General features: G+C 52.6%; 1 protein-coding gene across 5 annotated transcripts in view; it reads left to right on the top strand.

Moving 5' to 3' along the window:
* The window catches only part of DNAH2 (dynein axonemal heavy chain 2), a 131281-nt gene that overhangs the window by 82165 nt on the left and 26020 nt on the right, over positions 1 to 23096 (top strand). For all 5 annotated transcript variants that reach the window (XM_061588226.1, XM_061588228.1, XM_061588225.1 and 2 more), the window contains exons 44-75: positions 971 to 1107; positions 1210 to 1347; positions 1724 to 1882; positions 5601 to 5753; positions 6259 to 6350; positions 7310 to 7508; positions 7724 to 7948; positions 8739 to 8843; positions 10092 to 10280; positions 11876 to 11961; positions 12473 to 12603; positions 13300 to 13443; positions 13691 to 13858; positions 13966 to 14126; positions 15499 to 15638; positions 15968 to 16115; positions 16250 to 16389; positions 16568 to 16778; positions 16871 to 16987; positions 17312 to 17453; positions 17838 to 18007; positions 18171 to 18287; positions 18534 to 18698; positions 19048 to 19173; positions 19471 to 19619; positions 19829 to 19895; positions 20361 to 20511; positions 20734 to 20882; positions 21278 to 21411; positions 21862 to 22006; positions 22322 to 22521; positions 22858 to 22984. In XM_061588226.1, coding sequence (XP_061444210.1) covers positions 971 to 1107; positions 1210 to 1347; positions 1724 to 1882; positions 5601 to 5753; positions 6259 to 6350; positions 7310 to 7508; positions 7724 to 7948; positions 8739 to 8843; positions 10092 to 10280; positions 11876 to 11961; positions 12473 to 12603; positions 13300 to 13443; positions 13691 to 13858; positions 13966 to 14126; positions 15499 to 15638; positions 15968 to 16115; positions 16250 to 16389; positions 16568 to 16778; positions 16871 to 16987; positions 17312 to 17453; positions 17838 to 18007; positions 18171 to 18287; positions 18534 to 18698; positions 19048 to 19173; positions 19471 to 19619; positions 19829 to 19895; positions 20361 to 20511; positions 20734 to 20882; positions 21278 to 21411; positions 21862 to 22006; positions 22322 to 22521; positions 22858 to 22984 — 4685 coding nt within the window. The remainder of the gene's footprint in view (positions 1 to 970; positions 1108 to 1209; positions 1348 to 1723; positions 1883 to 5600; positions 5754 to 6258; positions 6351 to 7309; positions 7509 to 7723; positions 7949 to 8738; positions 8844 to 10091; positions 10281 to 11875; positions 11962 to 12472; positions 12604 to 13299; positions 13444 to 13690; positions 13859 to 13965; positions 14127 to 15498; positions 15639 to 15967; positions 16116 to 16249; positions 16390 to 16567; positions 16779 to 16870; positions 16988 to 17311; positions 17454 to 17837; positions 18008 to 18170; positions 18288 to 18533; positions 18699 to 19047; positions 19174 to 19470; positions 19620 to 19828; positions 19896 to 20360; positions 20512 to 20733; positions 20883 to 21277; positions 21412 to 21861; positions 22007 to 22321; positions 22522 to 22857; positions 22985 to 23096) is intronic.

Consider the following 23096-nt stretch of genomic DNA (forward strand, 5'->3'; position numbering starts at 1 on the left):
AACCTTCTAACCCAGACTCCTGTCCCAATCTGACCCCCCTCCCTTTGCAGGTATTTCCCCTCAACCCCAAAGCCTTGAGCCTCGGGGAGTTGTTTGGGAGGTATGACCTTGCCACTAGCGAATGGGGCAATGGCATTCTGGCTTCCATCATGCGTGAGGCCTGCACAGGTATTTGCCCTCTGGGAGGCCCGTCTTGGCCGTGCCTGGTGCCAGCCTTGGCTGCCAATCACTCTTCCTTTCTGAGCAAGCTGGCATCTCTGTCTGTCTAAGCCAATCAACCTCTTCAAACAAGCTCTTGGAAGAAATTCTCTGCTTTTTTTTGAAATTGCTTTCTGTCAGAATCCAAGGGACTCTGGGTGGGTTCTTCAAGGCAGCCGTTGTGATTGAGGCAGGTGCTGAGCTTGTGGTTGGGACGCAGCATTGGGGCTGGAATCCCAGCAACTTTCTCTCTGGCAGGCCCAGTCCATGGCTGAGCTAGTCAGTCCTCGTTCCTGTGTGCCCCACCCAGACAATAAATCACCCCTTATTTATCACCCAGCCATAGCTCTGTTCCCCTGAAGCACTAAATCTGGCTTGTAGGATGCCGTTCCCTGAAAATCACAGCTTTCATTTCTAAAAAGGCATGTTTCTAGCTCTCATTGATCTAGAAGCATGAAAAAGGTGAGCAAAGAGCCTGCTAAAAACTCTTCCTGCATGTCTTTAAGTTGGTTTTGAGGAGATGAGTCAGACCATTGATTAGTGCACCTAGTCAGTACTGTCTACTCTGACTGGCAGTGGCTCTCCAAAACCCAGGGAGAGAGTCAAGCCTTTCTCAGTCTTCTTAATTAAATATTATGGCTCCCATTCAAGTTATACAAAGGAGGGAGGAGGCAGATCATCCACAGTCCTGATACTTGTCCTGCAGCAGTCAATGAGGCAAGATTCTGTATTTTGGTCTCCAAGCTCTAAGGGACCACTCCTCTTTGCCTAGATGAGAAACCTGATGAGAAGTGGATCCTCTTTGATGGCCCTGTAGACACGCTGTGGATTGAGAGCATGAACTCTGTCATGGATGACAACAAAGTGTTGACCCTGATCAATGGCGAGAGGATTGCCATGCCCGAGCAGGTAACCAAAGAGGTGCCACCCCAGCCCTCACCCCAGGCTGCCACTCCAGCAGGCCCCTGGCCACAGCTGATGGGTGGTTTGCATTACTTTCCCTTGCTTCAGGTTTCACTGTTGTTTGAGGTGGAGAATCTTGCGGTCGCCTCGCCTGCCACCGTCTCCCGGTGTGGGATGGTTTACACAGACTACGGTGACTTGGGGTGGAAGCCCTACGTCCTTTCTTGGATTGAGAAGCGCCCAAAGGTATTTGAGGAGAGGAGCAGTGAACTGTAAAAATGTGTCTATGCCAGGACCTCTCGATCATCTCCTCAGTCAGGTCTCTCTCTCTTCCTCCCCCTGATGGGCCGTGCTCATTTCATTCCCCAGTGCTCCAGCCATCCCAGACACTGTCCTTTGGACAGAAAGGCCAAATGCAGCACTAGCGGAAAGGATGCTGACTGCTAGGGAAGGGATGGGATGCGACAGGAGATGGTAGGAGAGGGGTCTTCAGAAGGAGCAGATCAAGTAGCCAGTGGTGTTGGGTAGGTGGGGATTTTTTAAAGTGAAGAGATGATGTGAAAGGACCTGGCTCTGTTTAGAGGCAGTAAATGAGATTTCTTTTGCATTGCTCTCTTCTCAGACTGAAGCAGAAACCCTGCAGCGGATGTTTGACAAATTCACCAATAAGATACTGACCTTCAAGAAGGAGAACTGTCAGGAGCTGGTCCCTATCCCTGAATACAGTGGGATTGTGGCTCTCTGCAAGCTGTTCTCATCCTTAGCCTCTTCGGAAGAAGGGGTAGGTGGCAAGCCAGGGTCAATGAACTGCCCTGGGAATCTTGGGGGACATCAGTCTTAGTTCTCCTCAGGCTACCCAGCATTTTGGGAATGTTAAAACTTACATCAAGGAGAACCCTGTTTTGCTGCTGCACAACGTTAGGAACAGAGTAACCCAGAAGACCCCTTTCTACTTGTATTGTCCTGTCCAGTATTCTGAGGCAGCCTTCCCCAATTTGGTGCCCATCAGTGCTTGCTAGGTCTGCTGGGAATTGTAGTCTAAAACATCTGGAGGGTAACAGTTTGCTCTTCTGAAATCTATTGTTCTCAAGGTAGGATGTTCCTGTTCCTTGGATTGAGTAACGAGGGCATTTAAAGAGCTTCAGGATTGTCCCCCTCATGGCGGGAGACAATGCCATCTAACAACAAGACTCCTCTGCTGGGATGTTGCTGCCCATCCCCAGACCAGCTCTTCCTCATATGGGAGCAGCAAGAGTCTGTGTTGAGCTCTTAAGAGCACAACATGTGGTGCTTAGAACCATTCAGTTTCTAAAAATCTTTATCATTTTCTTCTCTGCTCTCTACCCCATCTCACATACCATAGTTGGGGCTTGTGGGTGTCTTGGTGTAGTTGAGAGGTGATTGTTGCTGTGGCCCTTTTCCCTCCCCTTGGGGAGTTGCAGTGCGGCACTTCCAAAATCTGACCACTGTGACATGATTCATCCAAAGTCTGGAAAAAAAAAAAGACTAGGCAGTTGTGTTACAGAGCCTGTAACTAACAAAGGGAGCACTGGTCAGGTCGCTCCTTCCCGGGCAGACTTGGGTGTGAAGCACAGAAGAAGCCTTCACTCTTCTCACTCAACGACTCCTTCCAGGTCTCATGAGTCAGTCTTCCCAAAGGGAAGAAGGAGAGCTAGCTGAGGCTGAGACATGGGGGTAAGTGGAGCAGCCTGAACAGCACATAGACTTTCTTTTAATACAGAGTCTCCCCCAGACTTCTGGGTAAGGCTGTTAAAACCTCACTTGTTGACCACAGATGCAGAACCTAAGGAATTAACAGATTTACTGCCTTGGGGCCTGACAGCAGTTTTTCTTCAGGGACTAGGCAAGCCTTCCACAGTTCCTTTCCCAAATGGATTGACAGGGTTTTATCTGCAGAATGGGCAGCCCTGGCCAGGCCCAAGTTGACTCCTTGCTTAATTAATAAACATTACACTCCTCCAGAGGCTGTCATGGATCAGCTCAAAGTGCTGAAAGGAGATGGCCTCATGGTAGCACTTTCCTCTGCAGCTGTGGCAGTCCTAAAGATGCTTACAACAAACATCTGAAAGTCATTTTAAAGGGGAACATCAAAGCCTCTGTAGCCTTCCTGTTGGGCTCTGTGATAAATTATGTGTTTTTCAGGGCTATCTACATATGGCTGGACAAATTGGTAGTTGCAGATGCTAAAATGGCTAAAACACTGAAGGATAACTTGCACAAGATTTCCTTGGCAGCAGCTCTTCTAATACATCCATCCTTGGATTCTATTCACCTCAGGTGCAATGTCTGGCTTCAGCATTGGGAAGTAGCCCCAGAATCTACCTTGGCTAGAACTGCATTTAAGGGAACCAAGTTTTGGGGAGTCCTTTGACTTAGTTCTTGTGGAGACAGGCAATAAAAAAGTCCTCCCAGCCATCAAGGAGGAGGAGAAATAACACAAACCACACCAGTCCTTTTGGTTTTTAAAGCCATCCTGTCACCCCAGGGAGAGGTCTAGCTTCAAACCCAAGTGGCAATGTAACGAAGCCCTTGCTAAGCAGTCATCCAGGAGCAATGCTCCCACATCTTCAGCATCTAAGGATAGCAAGCCACAATGCAACACCTAATTCAACACCTGAAGCCAGACCATTCAATGTTCCCATTCACATTGGTGATTGCTTCCTTTTGCAGTACAGTGGCAGAAGATCACAGTGGTTGCTTGGGTCAGGGAGCAGTCAAGAGGGGTTATGACCTGGAGTTTGCCACATGCAGGGAGACAGATTCAGGCTTCCTCAAGCACAGCCAAGGAGAGAAGTACCTTTTCATGCTTCAGGTGACCCATTACCTGGAGGAAATAGATGTGATACAGTCTGTCCTGTGGGACTGTTGAGGGTCCAGGGTTTATTAGATTCTTTTTCTAGTACCAAAAACAAATGAGGACATCAGGCGTATCCTGGATCTGAAATGGCTAAACTGGTTTATTAAAATAAACATGACAGAGTCTGTTCTGCACTCTACTTTTTTTAGTACCCTCCCCCACAAAAGGTGGTGGTGGTGGTTACAGGCTTGTCCTGGGTTTCAAATGGCTAAACCGATTCTCTAGGAAGATGTTTTTCAGAACAGAGACTCTGAAATCTATAGTGTCAGTCACTGAGCGAAGAGACTATCTGGCTTCAATAGACCTTTCAGAGGGTTACCCACACATTTCCATTCACCAGGTGGACAGAAGATTTCTGCATTTCTCTTATAGTCACAACTATTTCTAATTCTGGACTCTATCCTTCAGGCTAATGGTGCTTCCCAGGATATTCATCAAGGTGTTGTTTACACTGGGAGCTCATATATGCAGAAAATCGTCCTACACTTGTATTTGGACAACATCCTCATTCACTCCATATGCAGGACTTTGTTCTTTGAGTGCCATGCAGGCCATGCTGGATTGCCTACAGCCCTTTGGATTTGTAGTGAACTTAGGGAAGAGTTTCTTACAACACAACATCTGAAACACCAGAGGATGCAAAAGATAATTGAGCTGATTGCACATAAAATGGTTCAAGAGCCTGATAATGGATCTGTTTGGTGACAAGTTGAACAAGAAGGTCCAGAGATTCATGTCAAGGATACAGTATCCAGAAACAGAAAGGTGTTGATTCCCTAGAGACAGAGTGGCCTCAGGGTCTCTTGTATGTGTTCCTGCCCATCAAGCTGATTCCCAGAGTCCTGAGGCAAGACAAGAAGCAATAGGCAGACATCATTCTAGCCCAGAAGGTCTTGGTTTCCATAATTGCTGGAAGTTGTCAAGAAACCCTGGAGGCTGCTGGTCAAGGCAGGCTTGCTATCTCAGGGTTTGATCTGTCATCCCTATTGTGTGGAGGTTGTGAGGATCTGGCTGAGACAGAGCAGATACTGTGAGATAATGCTAGAGCTTTTGCTCAGATCCAGGAGAGAGTCTACAAAGACAATGGGGGTAACTGGAAAGTGGTTTCAGATTCTGAGGGATGGTTTTGGCTCCTTCCCGTTCAGTCTGGAGGTTGGACGGCTCTTAGCAGAAGAGTCGAGTGGTAACCTGTCCTTGCCTCCTGAAGCTCTTTGAATCCCTCCTCACTCAGAACAGTGTATTGTTTATTGTAAGAAAACTCCTGTTTTATGCTCCCCAATATTTGATACCTGACATTCTAGGTAGGTCAATCAAGAACATTCTCTTGTTACTGAACACTTCTCTGAACGTCAGATTATAACGCTGCAACAGGAGGTCTTAAGCATTTTGAGTAAATTGTCCTGCAGTGATAAGCATGCCTCCTCATTCTCTGAGTTTCTTGCCACAGACCTTTCATATTTGGACAGCCAGTGCTCTACCAGTCTCAAACTCCTCTTGTGCCACCTGATGTTCAGGGCCCATGCAGCAGCATTTCCATGCCTTGGAAGGCTTCAGTGGGCTTGGGGCAGTCGGTCTAAGAAAAGTGGCTCTGAACCTGACTCTTCTCGCTCTTTTTCTCCAGCTAAACCCTGTAGACAGTGAGAACTACACAACGGTGGTGGAGATGTACTTCATCTTCAGCATGATCTGGTCCCTATGTGCAGCGGTGGATGAGGAGGGCCGGAAGAAAATTGACAGCTTCCTTCGAGAGATGGAGGGCTCCTTTCCTAACAAGGTCACTTGGACACAATTTCTACTCAGGGGGCCCAATCCGGCTGGGATAAGTACTGCAGTTGTTGCATGTGACAGAACAAAGTAGGCTATAGCAAAAGAGAAAAGAGGACATGTAATCAGAGATTTAAAGGGAGGTGGGCAAGAGAACAGGGCCTTCTCTCTGGGAAGGAACACAAGAGTGTTCATGGAACGAGAGAGTGCCCTGAGATTCCACAATGCTTCCTACCCCTCCCTCCTCTCTTTGGCTTCCACTCTCTCCCTGGGGAACTGCTGCTTCCTCAGGCCACCTGGAGGCATTCCTCGTCATCCCTCACCCAGCCATTGCACAATGGATTGCCAGTGCCCCCAGCCTAGAGCCAGCCCAAATTCTAAGCTCTTTTACTACCCAGAAAGATCCACCGTCCAGGGCCAGGTTGGGGCCAGTCCCATTGGCTTAGGCCCTTGGCTTAGCAGCAGGGATTGGTGAAAACACACCACCTGACCAGTTAACTCTCCTTCCCTCCCAGGACACGGTCTATGAGTATTATGTTGACCCCAAGCGGAAGCAGTGGGCTTCCTTTGAAGATAAACTGCCTAAGATGTGGAGATACCCGCCCAAGTGAGTGAACCCATCTTGCACGTTGCCCAAGGCTCAAAGGCAGGAGGATGGTAGCAGATTCATTTATGGACTTTGCTACCGCAGGAAGAGATGATGAGACTCTGGCTTAGGTGGCTTCAAAAGGCAATTAGGAAAAAATCATGATGCAGGAGGAGGAGGAGTCTGTTAATGGTTGTTAGTTGTGGGGAGGGGCTGTTGCCTTCAAGGCTTGTTGGCCTCCCTTTGGGGCATCTGGTTGGTCAACAGGAGAAGCAGGTGGAGGTGCTCACGGAGGCTGGGGTTGTACTCCCTGTGTGTGTGTGTGAGAGAGAGAAGAACTCCTTCCTGCAGGCCTTCCAGACCTGCAAATGAAGGGCTCAGGTTGTGCTTCCTCCTCCTGCAGCCATTACAGGATGTTGGTGACATCTCAGTGACTATCTCCTTCCTATAGCTGCCCTCCCCACTCCCTGCTTGGCTTCTCTGTAACCTGTATCCATTTCCTTCCTGGCACCAAACAGCCTCACTCCACAGTGCCACTGAGTTGCACGGCTGATCTTATTGCTCAAGCCAATGGCTCAGATCCATTTCCCGCCCCTCACTCCCTAATCCGATCAGTGGCCTGAAATTACTGGAACGTGGTCCCAGAGCTGCCACGGGCTGTCGGCTGCCTGCATCATAAGCTGGGCGGAGGGAGAAGCCTTCGTTAACGGTGGCTTCCTTCCAAACTGTCAGACTCTGGCGGAGATGACAGCTGCACGAATTGTGTCTTGTGTCGGATGTCTTCATGCGTTTAGACCAATGTCCTTTGTGGAGCTGTGACGGCCCCATCTGAAAGAGCTGGAACGGCCCCTGGGGCTCTAAAGTCCTGTGTTTGCAGGAGAAAGGGGGGATAGATCCAGGGTTTGGTGGGTCCAAAACATGACAAGAGCTGCTGCCTGGTCCCTTGAGCTTAGCCAGGGTCTCCCCCATTCTCTTCCCAGTGCCCCCTTCTATAAGATCATTGTCCCCACTGTGGACACCATGCGTTACAATTATCTCGTCGACGCCCTCATCTCCAACCAGAACCCGGTGCTCCTTGTTGGCCTGGTGGGGACAGGCAAGACCTCCATTGCACAGGGCGTGCTGCAGACCCTGGACAGCACCAAGTGGGCCGTCTTGGTCATCAACATGTCTGCTCAGGTAACAGGCGAAAGAAGGGATGCCCCTGCCTTAGTTTCCGCTTCACACTCTCTGGCATCCCCTGGGGCCCTGGGGGGAGATGGGATACCTCCTCAGATGCATCATTCCTGGCGCAGGCCAGCCTCAGGGCCTGCCTTCCCTCGTGTCAGCTAAAGGAAAGGCCAGCCAGGTTGCCTAGGCCTCACACACCCCTTCCACTTCACCACCCCTTGCAGACAACTTCAAACAACGTCCAGAGCATAATTGAAAGCCGGGTGGAGAAGCGCACCAAGGGTGTTTATGTACCTCTGGGTGGGAAGAGCATGATCACCTTCATGGATGACCTCAACATGCCTGCCAAGGACACGTTTGGCTCCCAGCCCCCTCTGGAGCTGCTGCGCCTGTGGCTTGACTATGGCTTCTGGTATGACCGAGCCAAGCAGTCCATCAAGTACATCAAGGTGAGGCCACAAGTGGGCAGGGAGATGGTGCATCACTCATCCTAGCTATTAAGCTCTGCCCCTTCCTCAGGGACAGTCCTGCCTTGGGCCTCTGGGCTGGGCTGTCTGCCTTATTGTTGCTCAGGGCCGAACTAGAAGATATGTTAAATAGTCTCTGGTTTTCTTCTTTGAAATAAAAGCTCTTGGGGGAGGGGGGCCTTGGTGAGCAGCACTGGGGAATTAGCCTCTTTCTCTGGGGGTGGTCATGATTTTGGCACAAGGAGGCAAGGGTTAACCCCGTACCCCACAGACCCCAGTCCTGATTCTTCCCCTGCCAAGCTTTTTTTTTTTTTTTTAAAGAGAACACCCTAGACGCGTTAAATGCAATTGCTCATTTTAACATATTGTTTGATTGGGCCCTCAGTTGTTCAGCCGACAACCACAGATGTTTGTGCATGGAATGTGTGTTGTCTTTTTCCAGGAGGCTGTGTAATTTCAGGAGTAGGGGTGGGGGCGGTGGGGAGGGGGTGTGAATGAGGAGGAGCGGGGTGTGTGTGCCGAGTCGAGTCTCCCAGCTCAAGTGTGGCGCGTGCCGCAGCAGCTATTACAGCCTCCACTTCCACGCAGGCCCCCTATTTGTATGCTGCCTGCCTCCCCCTCCCCCTCCGCAGGGTCCCTCTAGACCATTTAGTCATCGCGCTACTCACACATTTTCCTGGAAAAGGGGGAAAGAGGCAGGTGGGGTGGGGGTGAAGGAGGAGTCTTTTATTTTCTTTTGGTTTTGATCCATGCCTGTTTGCCTTCCCCTCAGGACATGTTCCTGATGGCAGCCATGGGGCCCCCCGGAGGAGGGCGAACAGTGATCTCCAGCCGACTTCAGAGCCGCTTCAACCTCATCAACATGACCTTCCCCACAGTAAGGGCTGCCTCGGCATTCAGAGTGCCAGCCGGCTGGCTGGCTGGGGTGGCTCCAAGGCCAGGGGTTAATCAGGCAGTTGCGTCCAGAGACACCACCTGGCCCTACCTACTCTCTCCCTGGGCAGAGGGTGAGGCGGGCCCACTGTTCCCAACGCAGGCAGCCCGCGGGGCTCGTCTAGCTGGCCTTTTGCCTTCTAGAGCCTCTCTGAGGTCAAGGGGGACAGCGCCAGCTCCCCTTCCGCCTCTGCAGAACTGAGTTATGAGTGGCCTTTTCTGTGTAAGGCCAAGCAACGACAAGGCCTGGCATCAAAACCAATGCGACTGAGGAGGCTCGGCGGCAGGGAGAGCCGGGTGTGGAGGCTGATGGTGCTGGTGAGGCAGCAGTGCTGGGCCAAAACAAATCCAAAATGGCGCCTCCTCCTGCTAAATCACACGGGGCACAATCCAGTGGGCAGTTCCCCCATGCAAGCAAGTGAGCCCTGTGGGAGTCGGCTCTCTGGTGGCCATGACCGGCCAGATTGGCCTACAAAACCCTCAGGGCGGCTGCCTTGCCCTACCTTACATTTAGAGAGAAATAAGTTGAAGGGCAGGACGGCATGGCAGCTGTAGCTACTGATTGTCCTCCGTAGCATTTTGAGCAAGCAATTTCTCTTCCTTCCTTCCAATTGTTATTTTTTCCCTCTTTCAAACAACTCTGTCAGGTGGGCTGCCCTTATTCCCATTTCACAGATGGGCCTCACAGATACTGACAGGGCCAGCCTAGTGAACTCCATAGCAGCACCAATAAGGAGGGTGAGAGGGTAGCTTCTGAAGAATTGGGGAGATGACCGCTCTGGGTTGGTAGCATGGGGGTGGACATGAGCAGCTGTCGCCTAGTTCTTCTCTGGCACCACCAGAGGGACTCTCCCTCTCTGGACTCCAGCTGCTTTCTCACCCCTGAACCGAGTTGGAAGAGGAGGCCTCGTGCCTCCCACCTTGTGGGCTCAGCCTTGTGGGTGGGTGCTGGTGGCAGGGGTTTGTGGTTCTGTGCCTTCCTACTGAGCTGTGGGGCTTTGCCCTGGTGCTCGTCACATACAGTAGATGGCACACAACCCTTGGGGAAAGCCTGGAGAGCCCAGCTGGCAGGCCACCATCCCACGGGGGCAGATGGCCACGATTGCTTTACCTCTGCCTTAGGCCAACACAGGTGCTAGCCTGGTGAGTGCTGCCCCATTGCATGCCCCTGCACCTTTCCCCACACTTACAGGACTCACAAATCCGACGCATCTTTGGCACCATGATAAACCAGAAGCTGCAGAATTTTGAGGAGGGGGTGAAGCCCATTGGAAACATCATCACGGAGGCAACAGTGGAGCTTTACAACAGCGTTGTGCAGAGGTTTTTGCCCACTCCGGCCAAGATCCACTACCTCTTCAACCTGCGTGACATTTCCAAGGTAGAAGGCCTGCTCTGTGTCCCAAGCAACAAGGCCAAGGACTTGCCTCCTTCTGGGACTCTGCCCTCCAGCCTAGGAAGGGCCTGTGGGATAGAATGTGGGGAAGTGGGTGGAGTGGATAAGGCTCCGTGGCCGGGAGTCGCAATAGCCCCGTGGTGGCTCTTTCCCTCTGAAGCTGGAATAGGAGGCAGGTGTTGTTTGATTGATGCCGCTCTGAGTACAAGGAGGGGGGCAGATCACCCACAAGTTCTGGGCTCATTCTGCCTCAGGCAAAAGGAAGCAAGTCCTTGTTAGCTCACCGCAGCTTAGAGAAGCTCCTTTTTCCTCTCTCCCGCTCCCTCCTCTTCTCCCTCAGTGTCTTCCTGGCATCTTCATTTCTCTTTTTGCCTAATACTTTTTCAGACTCCTTTTTTGTTTCTTCCCTCCCTCCACACCTTTTCCTTTCTGTTCCTCCATCTTTTGGAAATGTTGTGGGGTTGTGCCTGCTGAAGCCTCAGAAACACATGGGAGGCTTCTAAGCAGGTGGAATATCTCAGTATTCCATGAAAGTCTAAAGTAGCCTTCCCCAAGCTGGTGCCCTCCAAATGTTTTGGACTACAACTCCCATCACGCTGTGCTGGCTGGGATGGATGGTAGTCCAAAGCATCTGAGAGCATCCGGCTGGGGAAGGCTGCTCTAAAGGGCATACCGGTCAAGTGCGTGGCATGTGGAATGTGCCCGCTGTGCGTAATATTCCAGTCCCCAAATTTGGAAGCTTTTTGCTTGCTGAACTGTGGCCATATTCAGCCTGACAGCCAGCAGAGGAGGCCTGATGCCTTTTTTGTGCTCCTCCGCGCATGCCCAGGGGCTGGGAGTATTAGGATTCCAGGCGAGCACATCTCCTTCCCGCCAGCACTGCAGAGCTCACATCAAATGGGCACGGCAACTTTGGAGAGAGTTTGAAGACATCAAATGCCGCTGAACGTTTGTCCTCAGCCGCAGCCCTGAAGCGCTCCTCACGCACATTAAATGCCAGCAGGTTGCGTGTGAGCCGGGCTGCTTCGGCTGCTACAGCCCCACAGTTTTTTCCACAGCGGCAACTGCAGTTGCCTAGTTGGCAGGGTGTGTGTGTGTGTGTGTGTGTGCATGTGTGTGTTAAGGGTGAACATTCTGACAAACAGTCCAGGGCTGGCTCAGAGGAGCCTCTCTTGCATAAAGCCTGCTGGCTATGGCCTGGCCTCTGGTGAGGGCCTGGGGATGGTGTCTGCCTACCAGGTTAGCAACATGGGATGAAGATGTCGGTTCAGTTCCTTTAAAAAGCTCCACACTCTCCATTTCTCACTGAGCAAGGCAGATAACTAGAAAAGTGGCTTCAGATTCAGAAAAACGTTTCCCTCCTCTTACATTCAGCGGTCTGAATGATGATGAATCTTCCTTGGGACAAGAGGCAGGTGCAATTATGTCCTTTGCTTTCAGCGAGAGAGAAGCTGCCCCAAGGAGGGAGGGAGGTTGTGGCATGGCTTTATTTGGAGCATCTGTCAAGGAGTCCATCTTTGGGATTGGTTGAGGAGATGCTTAGTTGGGTCTATTCTGGTTCTGTCGCTCCCCTTGCTCAGGTGTTCCAGGGTATGTTGCGAGCCCACAAGGATTTCCATGACACCAAAGCCAGCCTAACACGCCTGTGGATTCATGAGTGCTTCAGGTAGAGCAATCCCACTTGCCTCTTTCTGCTGTTACACAATCCGTAGCCTCGCACCACTATGGTGGTGGTAGTGGTGGGGGTCAGCTGCTGGGCCAGGAGCTCACCTAAAGCTTCCTCCCCTCCCCTTCCCCAGGGCACTTCATTTAATGTGTAGATAGAACAATATAAGACTCGCCCCCTCGCTTTCCCCGTCCACCTGCTGCTATTGGGGCTATTGGGGCTCTCCTCCTGGGCACCATGTGAGCTAATATCATGGCTTCAGCAGTGTAGGAGACACCCAGGGATAGTTGTGGGGTGGGAGGAGAGGCTGAAGGTCAGAGGAACAGCTGGAGTTGTTTGGCCATGTTTCCATGGACTGTCTATAGAAAACATCCTGCTACTTCCAAGATCCACTTCTGGAGTTCAAGGAATTTGAGTGCTTCCCATGGGGCTGGACCCACACAGAGTCCTTTGGAGTGTGGGGGACTGTGGGCCCAGAGCATGTCAATTCCTTCCTTCTCCTCTCCTTCAGGGTTTTCTCTGATCGTCTGGTGGACGCTCTAGACATGGAAACATTTGTTGTCCTCTTGAGTGATAAGTTGGGGACATTCTTTGACCTGACCTTCCACAACCTTTGCCCCAACAAGCGCTCACCCATCTTTGGTATGTACCAACTGCTCTCTTGCATTGAAGGAGGGGGAGGCAAGGGTGGTGGTGGTGGTGGTGGTTTGAGAGCCATTACTGGGAAGAGTTGCCTGTTAAAGGTTCTCCACATTCTCTTTGGGGCTGTGAGATCAGGTGGCTCTGTCTCTCTGAAATCTGTCTCTTGATTAAAGTTGATTAACTTCACGAGTTTGAGTTGATTAATCAATTAAACCTCCATTGATTTGCATAGAAGAAAAACACACGCTTCATTTGTTTGTTTATTGTTTGTTTATCGATTATTAAATGATTACATTTGTATCTCACTTTTCCAACAAATGGCACTCAAGACCTTATCCTAACTTATCTGTCTCACGCACATTGAAAGGAATGCCTCTCCTAAGATGGCACTTCCTAGTTACAGTTTTTCGAAGTACTTAAAAAAATTTAAAACCTGTTTCTTGATTGATCAGGGACACATGTTCGGTTGATCAAAATGTTTTAATAGATTAATCTAACTGATTAATGGACCCAATGTTGCATTTCTAATATATACGTAAGAGAGAGAGAGAGAGAGAGTGTGTGTGTGTGTGTGTGTGTGTGAGAGAGAGAGAGAGAGAGAGGTTTAACAGTGAGAGCACTGGGAGACTGGAAGTTGGGCCTAACTCACAAGAACTGTCTTGTGGGCTTACAGGGTTTGTCCCCCTTTCTCTCCAGGAGACTTCATGCGCAACGTCTATGAGGACCTGATGGACATGGCTGTCCTGAAGGCTGAGATGCAGCGTGTCTTGAGTGACTACAACCGGATGCCAGGGGTAGTGCCAATGAAGCTGGTGCTCTTCCGAGATGCTATTGAGCACAGTGAGTAAGAGGGTCCAGGCTGAGGCTGTTGCTCTGATGTGGGGTTGCCCCTATCTGCCATTTCCAAGAGACCCCCACAAACCTGGATGGAAACAGAGTGTGAGGAGGGGGGAACTAGCTCCCATCTGGGTGGGACTCCGGGCTTGGCCTGGAAGGTGACATGGAGCAAGCTTACCTCTGGTCCAGGATAGCTACCTCCTGCTGGTTTCCTTGCATTGTGACAGCCTGGTGCCCTGTTTTCCTGCAGTAACCCGTATTGTCCGAGTGATCAGTCAGCCACGAGGGAATATGCTGCTCGTGGGCATTGGGGGTAGCGGGCGCCAGAGCCTTGCGCGCTTGGCCTCCTCCATCTGCGAGTACTACACCTTCCAGATCGAGGTCTCTAGGCAGTATCGTAAACAAGAGTTCCGGGAAGGTGAGAATACACTCCTGTTCCCCTCCAGCCTCAAGAATCCAGGCCGCAAACCCAGCCCTGGGAGGCTACATTGCCCATCTCCTTTCACTGGCTCTCCTTTCCCACAGACATCAAGAGGCTCTACCGCCAGACGGGGGTAGACCAGAAGCCCACTACCTTCCTCTTTGTGGACACACAGATCGCTGATGAATGCTTCCTAGAGGACATTAACAACATCCTCAGCTCCGGGGAGGTGCCTAACCTCTACAAGACAGATGAGTTTGAGGAGGTATGTGCCCTATCTATCTCTGGAAAAACAAGGACAAGGGGACAGAGGGGGGAATGTCAGTGCATATTGTACTCCTTCCTGCTCCAATGGCCAGGCTGAATGATTGGGTTACATCTCCTCCTTGGCAATTTTGAATGCTGCTCCTGTGTCCAGCAGGTTACCCACGGTCCCCAAACTCTGTCCTGCCTGAGACAGTGCTTGATTTCTTTAAAGAGAGAGAGAGAGAGAGAGAGAGAGAGAGGTGCTGGGGCTAAAATCTGCTTAGGAGCTACACTTTTGGACTGAGAAGCTGTTTTTTACCGCCTCCCCAGCCCCAAGCGTATGGGAATTCTGCTCATGTGGAAAGATACTTGTTTATTATTTATTTTATTTTATTTATATCCCACCCTTCCTCACAGTGGGAGTCCAGAGCGGCAAACAAAAACACTAAAAACACTCTAAAACATCTTAAAAACAGACTTTAAAATATATTAAAACAAAACATCTTTGAAAACATATTAAAACAAAACATCTTGAAAAACATCTTTAAAAAAAAGGTTTTAAAACATCTAAAAAGCCATTCCAACACAGATGCAGACTGGGATAGGTCTCAACTTAAAAGGCTTGTTGAAAGAGAAAGGTCTTAAATAGGCACCAAAATGATAACAGAGCCTGTCTAATATTTAAGGGGAGGGAATTCCAAATACACTAAAGGTCCATTTCCTATGTTGTGCGGAACGGACCTCCTGATATAAGATGGTATCTGCAGGAGCCCCTCGCCTGCAGAGTGCAGTGATCGATGGGGTATATAAGGGGTAAGACGGTCTTTCAGGTATCCTGTATGGGGCTTTGTACACCAAGACTAGAACCTGTGATGACTTTGAACCTTCCAGGCAGCGCCCTAACCACACCTGGTCTCAGGGTTGCGACCCAACACTAGAGCCCTTGTTTCAGCATCTCAGCACGTCCAGAGGTTGTTGTTTTTTTAGCCTCACTCTTTGCTGGCTTCAGGCTTCCTGCCCACCTCTCCCCCTGTGCATCTAAGGTTAGGAGGTCAAGGTTTGAGGCATGTTTGAGCCCCAATAATAGGGAAATTAGATGAAGTTGGGCCAGAAGATTGGTCTGTCCACCCCGCTCTTCCTCTCCTTGGCTGGGGCTTGGGGAAGCTGCAGTCCAAGGCATCTGATGGGCACCCAATCTGGAAAGTTCTAAGCACTGATCATCCCTCCTGTTCTGCTTATAACCCACAGGAAGTTTGAGGTGCATGTGAGCCCTCAGGTGGCTGCTGGCGAGCAGCTCCAAAACTGGGGCCCTTGACCAGTTTGTTTCCATGAGGAGAATTGGAACTGCTCCCTTTTTCTTGATCCTCCTCCTTTTTCCTTGTTGTCCCCAGATCCAAAACAATATCATCGATGCAGCTCGGGCGGAGGGTATCCAGGAAAGCCAAGACAGCCTGTTTGCCTACCTCATTGAAAGGGTGCGGAACAACCTGCATGTTGTGCTGTGCCTGAGCCCAGTTGGTGATCCGTTCAGGTGAGGCTGAGATTGGGGAGCTGGGATTGGAGGGGCTTTCTAGACAGCCATGGCAGCAGCTTCTGCTTGGAGCAACAGTGACCCCTGGTGGGCAGGAGCGGCTAAAGGCAGAGAAGCAGTGGAGCAAAGTGGATGTTAGGGAATGGAAGCAAGAAGGTGGGCAGGACAGAGGTGTAGCCAAGGCCACGAGGGTCAGGAGGAGCAGAGTGGGACAAGGAAACTTTGTAATAAGTAAGTAAAACTGGGGAGATGTCATCTGCGCAACACATCAAGGTCTCTCTCTCTCTCTCTCTCTCTCTCTCTCTCTCTCTCTCTCTCTCGTGCCTCAGGAACTGGATCCGCCAGTACCCTGCCCTGGTGAACTGCACCACCATAGACTGGTTCTCTGAGTGGCCTAAGGAGGCCCTCTTGGAAGTGGCGGAGAAATACCTAGAGGGCGTGGATCTGGGAAGCGTGGAAAAGGGAAGCCTAGACACGGTGAGGGGAACTGAATCCCCACCCAAGAGGACTCTCCTGAAAAGGTTGCAAAGAGGCTGTAGGCGGCAGGTGAGGTTTCCTCTACCAAATTGCATTGTGTGATGCTCTTCTCTCCTCTCCACCTTCCTGCATAGATCCATAAGCGAGTGGCTAAAATCTTTGTGACGATGCACTGGTCCGTGGCCAGATACTCACAGAAGATGATGCTGGAGCTCAGGCGCCACAACTATGTCACCCCCACCAATTATCTGGAGCTGGTCTCTGGCTACAAGAAGTAAGGGGTCCTTTGGGTCTCTCCAGGGAAGCCAGGTGGGAGGGCAGAGAGGCCCCTGCCCCCTCTGGGTGAGAGCCCAGTGGTGTGTGGGGATCTGCAAACTCCTGGGCTGCCCCATGGCTGGGTAGGCTGGGTGGTGGAGCAGTTATGGATCAGGGAGCCTCCATCCTCCGTGCAGGCTCCTGGCTGAGAAGCGGAAGGAGCTCTCGGACCAAGCCAACAAGCTCCGCAATGGACTCTTCAAAATCGACGAGACCCGGAAGAAGGTGGAGGTGATGACGCTGGAGCTGGAGGATGCCAGGAAGAAGGTGGCAGAGTTCCAGAAGCAGTGTGAGGAGTACCTGGTCATCATTGTCCAGCAGAAGCGAGAGGCCGACGAGCAGCAGAAGGTGGGTGGCCGAGGCTGGTCCGTGGCTGGGATTAGCCTCCCTAGCCCACGATGCTCAGCTTCCTCCTCCTCCTCCTCCCCCCCTTCCCACAGACGGTGACTGCTAACAGCGAGAAGATTGCTGCCGAGGAGATCAAGTGCAAAACATTGGCGGACAATGCCCAGAAGGACCTGGAGGAGGCCTTGCCTGCCTTGGAGGAGGCCATGAAGGTAGGAGGCCTCGCAAGGACATCATAGAATCTGTTCAACCAATGGGCTCTCCCGGTTTTTCTAACTGGTCCTCCTTGTTCTGTGTGCTCCGCTCTGCCCCGTCCCAGCAGCTGCTCTGCCTGCCACTCTTCCTGTGGAGCCCACAAGATGCTGGGATTTTCCAGCCGTGTGCTGATGGCTGGAGACTTGTGTTGCTCTACATTGCTCCCTCCTCCAAGGGTTTAGGGTGTGTGTGGCTCCTTCCTGTTTCCACACTTAGGCTCCCCATGGGACTATCCCTTTGGGGTGGGCACTCCTCAGTGGCCCCTGTGCCCTCCTCCCCAGGCTTTGGAATCACTCAACAAGAAGGATTTGACTGAAATCAAGTCTTATGGCCGGCCTCCCACCCTGGTGGAGACAGTCATGCAGGCGGTCATGATCCTGCGAGGCAATGAGCCCACCTGGGCAGAAGCCAAGAAGCAGCTGGGTAAGCAGCCACAGCACACGCTGTGTTGACATGCATGCATTTAACATGCCTTCTTTTCATTTCAAATATCGCAGCCACTGAGGGGCCCTGTGGTGCATGGCAGAGGGCGGTTAATCCTTTCCACCTGTGCCAGAGCCCACCCCTCAGTGAAAATTCCCCTCCCCTCAACCTGTTTTCCCTGGGAGGGAAGCTGCCAGGTGTAGAGGCAGCGAGCCACTGGATACCACTTGCTGGGAGCAACAGTGATGCAGGGCTGTTGCCTTCCAGCCCCACGTGTGGGCTTCCCAGAGCCATCTGAATGGCCACTGAGGGAGACAGGGTGCAGGACTATCTGGCCCTTCAGGTGTTGGCTGACTTCTCCGACCCTGCGTCTCACTTCTCCAGGTGAACCCAACTTCATTAAACAGCTAGTCTACTTCGACAAGGACAACATCTCTGACAAGGTGCTCAAGAAGATCAGTGCCTACTGCTCGCAGCCAGACTTCCAGCCGGACATCATTGGGCGGGTCTCAGTGGCCGCCAAGTCTCTGTGCATGTGGGTCCGAGCCATGGAGGTGAGCCTGGAGCCCTGACTGGGGGAAGATGGCGTTGTGAGAGGACAGCAGTGGCTGGGAATCTGGCTACTTGTGCAGTGGGAGGGCTGGGAGAATGCCTTGGCTCCACCTTTGCAGGTTACACACTCCTGTTTTCTCCTTCGCCCCCTCCCCTGCTCCCTAGATGTATGGCCGTATTTACCGTGTGGTAGAGCCCAAGCGTGCCCGTATGAATGCCGCCCTAGCCCAACTGGCAGAGAAGCAGGCTGCCCAGGCCGAAGCGCAGGAGAGGCTCCGAGAGGTCAGGCTGCCTCAGAGGAAGATCCAGGAGGGTGGATTGGCTGCAGGAATCACTGGGGGAGGGGTTTTCCCAAGAGTCCCTTCCCAACCTAGAGAGTCTCTGATGCTCTCCTTATGGGGCAGTTATGGGGGGGGGGAATCCTGTCCATGCATTGCCCCAGGCCAGCCCTTGTAGAACATCCTACCACAGAGCAGGCCTCCGCAGGGCAGCCTGCCCTTAAGCCCTCTTCCCCCGACCTCTGCTCAGGTTGCGGAGAAGCTGGAGATGCTGAAGAAGGTGTACGAGGAGAAGCTGGCCCAGAAGGAGGAGCTGCGGAAGAGGTCGGAGGAGATGGAGATCAAGTTGGACAGGGCTGACAAACTGGTCTCAGGTCTGGCCGGAGAGAAAATCCGGTGGGAGGAGACAGTCAAGGTAGGTCCTGACCCACCGCTCCACACACATCCCTCCAGCAAGGTGCGACTGGTCCTCTCACCCCTGCCCCCCGCTTCAGATAAGCCCCCACTGTGCCTGGTTTTGGCTGGCCTGTTTCCAGGATCCAGCAAGGGTGACCGGAAGGCTCTGGGGCACAAGGGTGTGAGGAGAAGCCGAAGGGCACTGAGCCCGTTATGCTCAGAGGAAAGAAGGGGAGCGGGGAGAGCAGCTTCCCAATCTCTCCAAGGGCCCCTGTGCAAGGGAATGGGGCACTTGGCACTGAGAGGTGCAGGGAGGTGGGCGGAATGCAAAGGCTTGCTCCTGCCCCTGATCTCCTGCTTCCCTGTAGGGCCTTGAGGAAGATCTGGGCTACTTGGTGGGGGACTGTCTTTTGGCAGCGGCCTTCCTGTCCTACATGGGCCCCTTCCTGTCCAATTACCGGGACGAGATCGTCTCGCACATCTGGATCAAGCAGGTGAGTGTTGTGCACCTGTCCTAAGAGGCCAGCGCCCTCCTTCCCAAGAATGCCACCTTTTGAGGGAAGGGCCCGAGGCGAGCTTTGAGGGCTGGGCAGCCTCTGAGGCAGCAGCTGGCCAGGCTCCCTGGTGTCAGGGTGATCAACCAGGAAGGCCACGTCGGTCCCTCCATGTGAATCCCCAAGCGTGGCCCCAAGCGAAGCAGGCCGCCTTCCTGAACTCGGGATCTGGTGCCAGGGGAAGGAAAGGCCAAGCAGGGCACGGCCGACTGACTCCCTGCTGCTCTGTACCTGCAGATCCGAGAGCTCCATGTGCCTTGCTCCCCCCGCTTCACGTGCGACAGCTTCCTCTCCAACCCGACCGTTGTGCGCAACTGGAACATCCAGGGGCTGCCGTCTGACAACTTCTCCACAGAGAACGGGATCATCGTCACACGAGGCAACCGGTGAGCGCCTGGGCTGTGAGGTGGCTCAGGCCCCGTAAAAGGCTGTTTAGACCCACCCAGATCTGGCCCCCTCTCCCCTTGGAGTCATCTCTTTGAACCTTTGGGGGGGGTACCAAGAAGGCCAATGGTGAGTTGCTGAGATTATCCCACGAGGGCGCAGAATGCCTCAAATTCCATCATCTTTTCCTTTGCCTTTTGGCCTTTCCTAGGTGGCCTCTCATGATTGACCCTCAGTGCCAGGCCACAAAATGGATCAAGAACATGGAAGCAAAGAAAGTAAGCAGCAGCGTTGTGCATCTCGTGAAGTTCTGTTGCCTTTCTAGATTTGAGGTCCCCTACAGCTTCTTTCCCCTCCTCTCCTCATTCACTGTTGCTTCATCCCTCCACCCCCCCACCCCCCGCTCCATTATCCAGTCTCAGCGGATGCATCTTTTAATCTCCTTCAGTGGTGGATATTATCCACAAATGGGTTACTCCTCCCACTTGTTTTGGAGGCGGGCTATGCAGATGGCTTCTGGCTTGGTCTCCTTCAATGGGAGGAGCATCCCCAGATCCAGCACTATCTGCTCCAAGACAAGAGGGAGCTTCAGTGCTGTGCTAGCCAGATTCAGCATCCGTTCACCTGACAGTCTGGGAAGTTTCTGATGCAGGTGACAGTAAGATAAAAGACTTGTGGGGAGTCCCAGTGGCCCTCTCATAGCCCTGGTGCCAACATCCTCCCCACCCCCCAATCTCTGACAGGGCCTAAAGATAATTGACCTGCAGATGCCTGACTATATGCGCATCCTGGAGACAGCCATCCAGTTTGGCTCCCCTGTGCTGCTGCAAAACGTGCAGGAGGAGTTGGACCCAACGCTTGCCCCTATCCTCAACAAGTCTGTCACCAAAGTGGGTGAGTCACCTGGCATCTCTCTTGGAAAGAGGGGGAAATAGTCTTTGTTGCACACAGGTTTGGGATTTGGGGGCAGTTAGATGGAATGGAAGCCACCATTCTGGGAAGGGGCTGACCTCTTGTCCAGAGGGGAAAAGGCCCCGGGGTCCAGCTGAGGAGAAAACCGGCTGCCCACCCACCCTCCTTGATCTTCCTCCCAATTTGTGTACCTGTGTGTGGCAGGTGGGCGGCTGCTGATAAGGCTGGGAGACAAGGAGGTGGAATACCACCCCGAATTCCGCTTCTACCTCACCACCAAGCTCTCCAACCCGCACTACACTCCGGAGACATCCTCCCAGACCACCATTGTCAACTTTGCCGTCAAAGAGCAGGTAGGAGGCGATGCGCCTTGGAGTACCAGTCACCGGGGAGCACCAGAGGGGGAAGTGCACTTGCCCCCGCGTCTTCCTGGCATCGGGCTGGCCACTGTGAGAACAGGATGCTGGCCTAGATAGGGCCCCCCCTTTGGTTTGGCCCAGGCTCCTCATGGCCAGTGCTGCTAGGCCTAAAAGCCGGGAGTTGTTTCTGGCCCCTGGGAGTTGGGGTGGGGAAAGAACGGGCCCTGCTTGGACAGGAACAGAGCACCCACCAGAGAGGACTTAGTGGGAGGGAGCACAAGTGGCCAGGAGGGTTTGGGAGCTGGGGGAGGAGGGGACCGGGGGGGGAGATGCGGGGGGGAGGGGGCCAGAGAGGGCTGACCCCCACTGCGTGCCCTGGGCCTCTCCAGGGACTGGAAGCTCAGCTCCTGGGGATTGTGGTGCGGAAGGAAAGACCTGAGCTAGAAGAGCAGAAGGACTCCCTGGTGCTCAACATTGCTGCGGGCAAAAGGAAGCTGAAGGAGCTGGAGGATGAGATCTTGAGGTAGGGAGGGAGGGGATGTGCAGGGGTTGTGGGGACCAGGAGGTTAGTCACTCGTGAAAAGCGTCATGTAAATAATGGCTAGAAAGAGCAGCTCCTGAAAGAGACTGTGGCGGCCACAAGGCCTGCCTGGTGGGGCATGTGTGCCTATGGGGTGGTATTTGGCAGTCCTTAATGACCACGAGGAGGCAGGTGGCTGCTGTATCCTGCACCACTTGTGCCCTCTGGGACCCCAGCCTGTTGGGGAGGCTCACTATCAACTTGCAAGTCTGCACTTCCCTTTTCTCACCTCCCCATAAACTCAGATGGCCCACACCCACCTCTTCCATTCAGTGGTGGTGGTGGTGGTGGTGGCTGTCACTTGGGGCCGCTGCTGCTCAGGGCAGACAGCCTTTTGCCAGCCTTTTGTCCTTGCCTGCTGCTCTGCTCACCCACCCTGCCTTCTGTCTCCAGATTGCTGAATGAAGCCACGGGTTCCCTCTTGGATGATGTGCAGCTTGTGAACACACTGCAGACCTCTAAGGTCACAGCCAGCGAGGTCACTGAGCAACTGGAGACCAGTGAGACGACGGAGATCAAAATTGATACCGCTCGGGAGGTGAAAGGGAAGGGCTTGGCTTTGCTGGGTGGGGGAGGTGAGGAGGCTGGGGGTGGAACCCCCCAGTTCTGAGGGAGCTCTTTAGGGGTGCAGATGCTGCACCTGCTCCCCTTCTGGGTTTCTCCACAATCATCAGGGGCTTGTAACTTGCTCTTCAGAAAAGGCCATTTGTCAGTGGTTTGTGCACAAGGGTGGAGACCTCACACCATGGCTGATTCCTCCCAAGTGCCTGCTCCCCCAGCCATCCCCTGGTAGGCATCCTGTTCTTGCCTTCTTGCTACATGCTAACTAACCTGCTTCATGTGCTGTTACCAGGCCTACCGACCCTGTGCTCAGAGGGCGTCCATCCTCTTCTTCGTTCTCAATGACATGGGCAGGATCGACCCCATGTACCAGTTCTCCCTAGATTCCTACATTGACCTGTTCAACCTCAGCATTAACAAGAGCCACCGGAGCAGCAAGCTGGATGAGAGAATTCGCCATCTCAACGAGTACCACACCTATGCTGTCTATAGGTAACTTACCTCATACCGGTTGGTAAAGATGGCAATCTACCACTGCCACCAACCAGTTAGGGCCAGGCTTCTCCTTTCCTGCTATGACTGGCAATCTGTGCCCTTAGGTCTCCTTCTTGGGACAAGAGGCATGTTCAGTGTGATTGAGAGAGAGCAGATTATCTGCAATCCTCACTGACTTGCCCCGATTACCCCTTTGAAATGCCATCAAAGTACTGGACACCTTCTGGTCCAAATAGGCACCGTAAGTGCAGATTTCACATCATGTATACTGGAGAAAGCAAGCTGCAAATTCTCTCCCAAGATTGAACCCTTTGCTGTTACCGCTTTGCCTAGGTATACTTGCCGGGGCCTCTTTGAACGACACAAGCTGCTTTTCAGCTTCCAGATGTGTGCCAAGATCCTGGAGGTATCTGGCAACCTCAAGATGGATGAATACAACTTCTTTCTGCGTGGGGGAGTGGTAAGGACATAAAACGTGCCCTGCTGGACCAGACCAAAGGCTGAGCTAGTTTGTTGTTACAGTGGCCAGTCAGATGCCCCAAATGGGAAGTCCCCAAGCAGGACGCGAGTGC

The sequence above is a fragment of the Rhineura floridana genome, chromosome 11 (genome assembly GCF_030035675.1).
Source record: "Rhineura floridana isolate rRhiFlo1 chromosome 11, rRhiFlo1.hap2, whole genome shotgun sequence".
Taxonomy (NCBI): Eukaryota; Metazoa; Chordata; class Lepidosauria; order Squamata; family Rhineuridae; genus Rhineura; species Rhineura floridana.